The 7,351-nt window shown below is 49.8% G+C and overlaps 1 protein-coding gene across 1 annotated transcript; it reads right to left on the bottom strand.

Moving 5' to 3' along the window:
- Nucleotides 1-533: 533 nt before the first annotated feature.
- LOC101774326 (cyclin-D5-3) lies at nt 534-2,982 on the bottom strand. Its single transcript, XM_004985232.3, has 5 exons — nt 2,226-2,982; nt 2,037-2,123; nt 1,608-1,896; nt 1,372-1,511; nt 534-1,247 (listed from the first exon to the last, which is right to left on the bottom strand). Exons 1-5 carry the CDS (start codon nt 2,523-2,525, stop codon nt 1,035-1,037), a joined length of 1,029 nt encoding a protein of 342 aa, XP_004985289.1. The 5' UTR covers nt 2,526-2,982; the 3' UTR covers nt 534-1,034.
- Nucleotides 2,983-7,351: the final 4,369 nt, after the last annotated feature.

Raw genomic sequence — 7,351 nt, 5'->3', positions numbered from 1 at the left:
CCCCCCCCCCCCCCCCCCGCCCCCCCCAATCCCCGTTTCATTTTCACATGCCCTGCTGCAACCATGTCGTCGAAGCCATTTGCAGCGCATGGGACGCTAACACGGCGCAGTGAGCTATAAAGGGAGGGCACAGCGTGTGCTGGTGAAAAGAGAGGGACGAACAGTGCCAGCCAGCCATCTCCAACAACAGCCGGAGGGGGGCCATGGCCGGGAGCAGCAAGCAAAGCTTGGCAGGCAGGGCGATTTGATGACACGGCACAAAAGGCAACGTCGTCAGAAAGGCGAGCAGCAGGCGAGGCGGCAGCGGCCCGAGCGTCTCTTTCACGATCCGCGCGATAACATTAAACTACTCCCCAGCTGCCTGCTGTGCACGGCGGCTGCACGCACACACACCAACGGGTGGGGCTTCGTCATCAATCACAGGTGAATTGGGACAGTAGCGCTTGGTTTAGCATCTACTAGTAGTGTAAAGAGCATGCTAATGAGCTCACACAACATGAGTACATGACTCAACAGGGAGAGGGAGACGCAAGTGATCATGTGAAATGATATTATCTGGTTAACTATTGCCACTGATGCAGTGACAGGCTATTAAACAGAAAAGGGTAGAGGACAGACAGACAGAGTAACTGGTACAGACAGTATTCACACACCCAAAAAAAAAATGACTCCCCACTCCTTGACTTCTTGCTTTTCACTTTCACCCTCTGACCTCTCACAGTCTCACTAGGAGCAAGAGCTTTCTCACTTCTGCTTCAGCTTTCTCCTCTCCCCTCTACACTACCTCTTGATCCCGGGAAAGATCATCTCAAAACCAAAATCTTCCCAACGCTAAATCACCGGACCACCCTGTGACAACCAATTGCACCAATCAGAAGAATCAAATCCTGCCCTTGCCCCCATTTGGATTCGGGCATTAGGTTGGCTCCCCTGAGACAATCAGCAGCAGCTTTGAATTCATCCATTCATCAACAAAAGAAAAAAATGGTGAGCTGAAAATGCAGCTGGCCTCCACTGCCCCAGGCAGCAGGCTCCTACTGGCGCTGAGGTGAGCGCAACCGTCTCCTCTTATTGTTGTTGTCCGGGGTTGCCGGCGGGGCGGTGCCAGCGGCATTATTGGTGCCCACGGAGGCGTCCGGGCTCCCGACGTGCGCGGCAACAGAGACGCCCGAGGACGCCACCCCCGCCGAGTGCATCGACGACTTGTCCTCCTGAACCATCGCGCTGTAGCAGGAGTACACATGCCCCTGCCAGAGACGAAACAGCGGCTGCATTTACTCATCATGGCGCTTTCCACCAACAGAGCTTCCCGAGAGAAATGCGCGATGATGCGAGAACGGACGGGGAAGGCAGGAGGGAGGGGAGGCTTACGGTGTCTAATTGCGGCCATGATGAGCCCAGGATCGACTTGAGCTCGTCCAGATTGGCGGCGGGCGTCTCGTCGTTGCCGCGCGCGGCGAGGATGGATGCTACGGCGATGGTGGATGGCTGGTACTCCACCGAGCTCATCTCTGCCAATGGGGGAGAGGGGGAAAATCTCAGTGTTCTTGTGATCCGATTCGGTGTGGAACGGAGGCGAATGTAGAGGGGAAAGGAGAAGGACCGACCTTTGATCGCGGCGAAGACGCACTCCACGGCGCGGAAGACGATCGGCCGGCGCTCGTCCTGCTGGAACCGCGCCGCGAAGCAGCTGATGTAGGGGAACGGGGTGGCGGCGATCATCCGCCACTGGAGCGTGCCCAGGACGAGGAGCTCCATCCGCAGGATGGACGCGGTGTCGAACTCGTACGCGTCCACCCGGAGCTCCGACAGGCGCGGCGCGTGGTGCTCCTCCACCTTGCTCGCCAGCGACAGGCACGCCACCGCGAGAAGCTGCAATGCCCACTCCTGGCCCCTCTGAACCCATCACCAAAGACGGCCACAATGCACAGGCAGTCAATACACCAATCAATCAGACACCCCAGAACGGAATAAGAGGATGAACAAGCCGGCAATGGCGATGGCGATGGGAAATGCAGGGTCATCAAAATCGTTACATTGACTCGCCGTTGCGCCAAGAAGCGATCGAGGTAAGTCACCGCGACGTACGCCGTCTTCCCACTGAACCGGAACATCGCCGTTGTCTGTAAGCAGCAATGAAGAATCGAATGAACATTGGCAAAGATCGAATTTTTATTCCCCAACGAGAATGGAAGCGGCAAAGGGAGAAAGAGCGGGCGAACGACCTTGATAATCCAGCGGACGCACCCGGAGCGCGCGGCCTTCATCCACTCCTCCATTTCCTCCGCCAGGGTGCCGACGCCGGCGGCGGCGGAAGCGCTCTCCTTGGACAGGAGCACCGCGACATACTCGTCGTCCTGGTCAACGACCAGGAGACGGTCGTCGCGAGCGACGACGAAGTCAGCGCCAGCGCCATCGTCGGCGTCGGGGAAAAGATCGTTGCCGTCCTCCCGGCAGATGAGGATGGAGGTGGGCGTGGCGGGAGCGGACGTGGATGCCGCGGCGATGGCGGCGGCGTCCCCCATGGCGTCAATCAGAGCCCGTGCATGCGCGGGGAAAAAGGAAAGGAAAAGTGAAGGGAAAAGATCTCGTCCACTGGGAGCAGCGAGGCGGAGGAAAAGGCGGCGTGCGGGTGGGTGCGCGCGAGCGCGGCGCGGAACAGAAAGGGATTCCCTCCTTCCTTCCCTCCCTCCACACTCGCGCGGTGAAAGGGGGAGAAGTGTTGCAGTTGGAGAGAGGGAGGAGGAGATGAAATGGGAAGTTGAGCTGCGCGTGGCGTGCGGGAGAGGTGGCGTGCCTGCGCTGCGTGGGGCTGAGTGCGTGCGTGGGAGAGACCGGGCCGGGAGGAGGAGGGAAGGGAGAAGTTTAACCACAATCTGTAGAGACGAGTTTCGTGACGAGCGCCAGCTGACCACAATTTGTACTGTTGTACATGCTAGCAGTCTAGCACTGTTACACCTGCGTGACCTCAAACCATACTGTACACGTTGCGGGCTTGCTGGCCAAACGTCACGTACATGTATCATGTGTTTTACAAGTTGCGACCCTGATTTTGCTCGCGAAACGTGCTGCTAGATGGCAAGGGGCAGCGATCGTGTGACTCCAATGATCCTGATCGTGCATTCCTAAGTATGCACAACTAATATTACTCATGTCCTAGTCACTTGAGTATATATTGCGTGACATTGTTGTTTTTCTTACTCACTTATCATCATATCTATCTATTTACGCGAACAACAACTTTCTTATAAAAGAAAATACGCAAAGCAACTCTATTTTTTTTTTACTCCCTTTACCAAGACATGCAAACTAGTTAACCAAAAATGATTGCTCATCTTAGTTGATAAGTGTGCTAGAATTGTATATTGGGTGCTATGATTGTTTATCTGTAGTACTTTTTTCTCTATGTGTAGATATTTAAGTCATTAGGTACTAGAACATATACAATACAAAGACTCTTATAGAGATGCTTAAAAGATAGAAAAAGCGATACGTAAAAAATTTAAGACTCTCACCCATTTTCACTCTTGCTGAAAATGACAGTGTAAGATTTTGGCCTGCAAAAGGCCCCATGAATGAAATTAGGTGGAGACCTTCCCCCGTTGACCCTAAAAAAAAAGTGATACGTCACTAAATATATATAGAAAAAACTTATAACTACAATGCAAATTGATATTTATATATGCTTAAATAAGTTGATAACTTTAAGAGTCCCTTCAAGCACCATTCTATCCCAAACACATCAACATATTACAATCTTTTTACCCCCCTTGCTTGTGACTAGTCCATAGTTCACTCATTCCCCTACTATCTTAGTCTGAACTCCATCCAGATGTTTTTCAATTTCATATTATGGACGATATCTAGAAATACGACCAACGTCTCTAGCGCCAACGTGCAGTTTTGTGATAGGCTACTAGCACGATGCATGTTGTTTTGGTGGGTATGGTAAAAACCAAATTCCATCACGAGTATAGAATCATTATCGCTCAGCAAGCCACCCGCGTTAGCATACAAGCAAAAGAGCATTAATATTCTTTTAATTTTCTTGTCAACCACCAAGATGTGATATATTAATCTGATAGTTAAAATGAGATTTTTCTTTTGACACAAAGTGCTTGCCTCTACATGATGGTATCACGTCCGATCAAAGCGTCTAGTGCCTACTGGAGCGACAACTCCACCGTGTGGAATTAATGATTGAATATGTTTGACTCCACGGTGGCAAGAGAACGACTTAACTAACCATAAGGGCCATGTGTTCCGCAAACCCTTAGGAGCCACAATTTATTACCATGGAGCTCTTAAAAGTGCCTAGGCATAATTTGGCAATTGTGTTGTTATAAGTGGCAAGTGCATTTGACTGTGACTTAGACTATCCAATCCTATATCACAGATGCTCATATAATCACTTTAGTATATATTGTATAATAAACAACTATGTAAGATCCCTCTTCTCCCCATATTCTCCTTTTTCTCTTCTAACTTCTATCTCTGTCATAATTTTAGCCGAAAAACTTCTACAATTGTACAATTTGTAACATATGATTACATAATTTCAACTTTAACTATGTATTATAATTATGTTGCTCGCGCTTTACGAGTCATATTGACCATTTGTCGTAAGGTAGGAGTTTTTGATTCACTGACAAATTTTGCCATAAATGCATTGTGAAGTATAGTAATTATTTAGGTCCATGCTAAAAATATTACTCACTTCAATATGTTATTTTATGTCCACAACTTGAATGCAAATAAATTCATAATCTTGATATTTATTTCAAAGTGAAGTCATGACGGCTTGTAAAAATGAAATTTAATAGAAAAAACGAATGAACAAACAATCGTGACATACAATTACATGTGATCCTGCCCCTTGTATTGTATTCACTAAAAAGCTCATAATGGTGCACTTATGCTCCACTATATGGTAATTAAGTAACAAGTAATCTTTTTTTATAAAGAAGATCAAGACATGATTCCCCTTATTACTTTTATGAAACTCGGTCATCAATTGCAAGTGGATAATGAGGCTGTCAAATTTACGGCCGCTAGTAAAAAGTGAATCTGGCAGCTAATCTCTAGCTATCAGTGTATCTCTTTTCCTTTTCGGTTTCAGCCGCGCACGGCCATTCCCTTTTTGTTCCACGCACCCGCTCAATGCCAGTTATGTGATCCCCTGATTACTCCACTAGATGTGGTATCTGACCCGGTCCCTAATCCTTCCACTTGGTATGGCCAGCGTTACCAACAAAAATTTGAATAAAAAATTTTGGGCCAGATTTTTATGCAAAATTTCCACATACAAAACTGAAAATATATACAAATGTTTGAAAAAATGTTAAAAATTTGAAAACAAACTCGTTTGACCAAAAAATTGAAACACAATTTTGGAAAAATAATCCAAGACAAAAAAGAAGCTAAATTTTGAAAATACAAAATTTGGGAGAGAACATTATGAAAAAAATAAAATAAAACGTGATGCACACGCCATTATTGTGCAAAGACAAGGAAATCAATACTAATGCAAAAGGTGCAATGAATCAACCTAGAATTGGTGTCCATCCCTTAAAGCTCAGAATCTGCATTTAACACTCTAAAATGAATTGGTTATTCCCTCCAAAACTAAGCAATCATCACATGAATTTACATCATGTAACATATATTCGTCAGGTTATGAGCATACATTGCGAAATGGTGGGAGCAGTACGTGTTCTTCTCCTGTTAAATCCTACAATCCAAACCAGAAAGATTCATCCATACCAACATCACTTGAGGCGCATTTTCATCTACACCACCAGCTTCTAGTGGTATAGATGGTATAGATGAAATGTGCCTCTCAAGTAGTGATACAGATGGAAATATTCCTTTTGTGATTCCAGCTAACAACACAGCATCACCACTCACGGGTACCGACTGCTTGAGTACAGTCGTGCAGTACCGCATAGATTAGCAGCGAGCGATCTAGCTAGTGTCATGTCAGTGTGAAAGTTTTAATTTTGTTTCCTGCTAAATAATGAACCGGTCTAATCAAGCAGCAAACGCCACTTACTGTTTGCGTTGTGTCGTTGAACCCGCTCAGCATTCAGCAAAATAGTGATAAATCTCTTAAAAATATACGCATATCTCGATTGGTGCAGGCAACTACGATGTCCTGTCCTGTAGGGAAAACCTGTGATAACCTGCAAGGTTTTGTTCGTCGTTGGATCTGGCAGGCACTTGCGCCCCGTGCGCCGCAGTACAGGAGCAGCTAGCGCAGCGTTAACGTATCGATGATTGGCTGCTACATTTGACTCGGCCGATCCATCGCACGTGACGGAACATCTCGTTTGGTCTCGCGCTGCAGCTGTTCACGTACAGTGTGTACGCTGCCATCCACAGCGAAGGAAGGGAATGGCACGGGCCGTGGATCGATGCGCTTGATCGCACGGCTTGCACAGGCAGGCAGCACACACTAGCGAACGTCTCGCGCCACTGCCGCTGCGGCGCGGGGTCCCTGGCTGCCTCCAAACCAAGGACGAACCCGAAGAGGCCAAGACAAACGCAAAAGCCTCCCTCCCTCGCTCTCCCTCGGACGAGAACCCTCACAAGCCGGGGTAGCTGCGCGGATTTGCCAACTCGTGGCGCTGTACGTACCCGTGTGCCAATGGAATCGACCGGCACCTGCTCCGATCCCGGGCTAGCTCTTGCCAGTCGTTGTACCTGCACTTGGCATGGCAGACAGATCGGCCGGCCGGGACGGCATGCAAAAATATACACAGCGATACGCCCAAGGCGACGGCTGGCTCAGCTTAGGCCTCAGGTGGGGTGCCGAGCAAGACGTACGCGGCCTACGCACTTTTCTCCGTGTACTGGCATGGTGCGTAGCGGCGACCACTCGGGCCGGGCGAGGCGTCCGGGCTCTCAATCACGAGATCACTGGACGCGCGCGGGGACGACGCGCGCCGCCGCGCTCCGGTTCAAACCCAGCGCGCGCAGAGCGTACGGTCTCGGCAGTCGCGGCGGCACACAGCTAGTTGGAATCGACGGGGGCGGACGCGACGCGACGCGCCCCGGACCAGGTTCCCTTGTCGCGGACCGGGCGTGATTCCGACGGGGGGGTTCACGTTCATTGGCATGGATCGATGCGTGCGCGTGGCTTGGGGCTCGCCACCAGGTAGGCTACGACGAGCGGAGGCGGCCGGAGCTCGCTGGATCCCGATGCGGCGGCGTTTTCCGCCGATCTCCCCGCGTGCGTGCGTACGACCGGAGGTCCGAGGCCAGCCGGACCAAACGTGCCAACAGTATGGTTTGGGGTTTTGCGATGAGAATTTGATCGAGCGGGCTGTCAGGATGCTGGCTTGTTGGACAG

The sequence above is a fragment of the Setaria italica genome, chromosome IX, assembly GCF_000263155.2.
Source record: "Setaria italica strain Yugu1 chromosome IX, Setaria_italica_v2.0, whole genome shotgun sequence".
Classification (NCBI taxonomy): domain Eukaryota; kingdom Viridiplantae; phylum Streptophyta; class Magnoliopsida; order Poales; family Poaceae; genus Setaria; species Setaria italica.
This window is presented reverse-complemented; position numbering and strand designations above follow the sequence as displayed.

Excerpts from the sequence above, each read along its gene's own strand:
- LOC101774326 (XM_004985232.3), bottom strand. The coding sequence starts at position 2,525 with ATGGGGGACGCCGCCGCCATCGCCGCGGCATCCACGTCCGCTCCCGCC. Across the intron at positions 2,124-2,225 it reads GCGTCCGCTGGATTATCAAG|ACAACGGCGATGTTCCGGTT; the intron begins GTCGTTCGCCCG and ends TGCTGCTTACAG. Across the intron at positions 1,897-2,036 it reads TGGCGCAACGGCGAGTCAAT|AGGGGCCAGGAGTGGGCATT; the intron begins GTAACGATTTTG and ends TGATGGGTTCAG.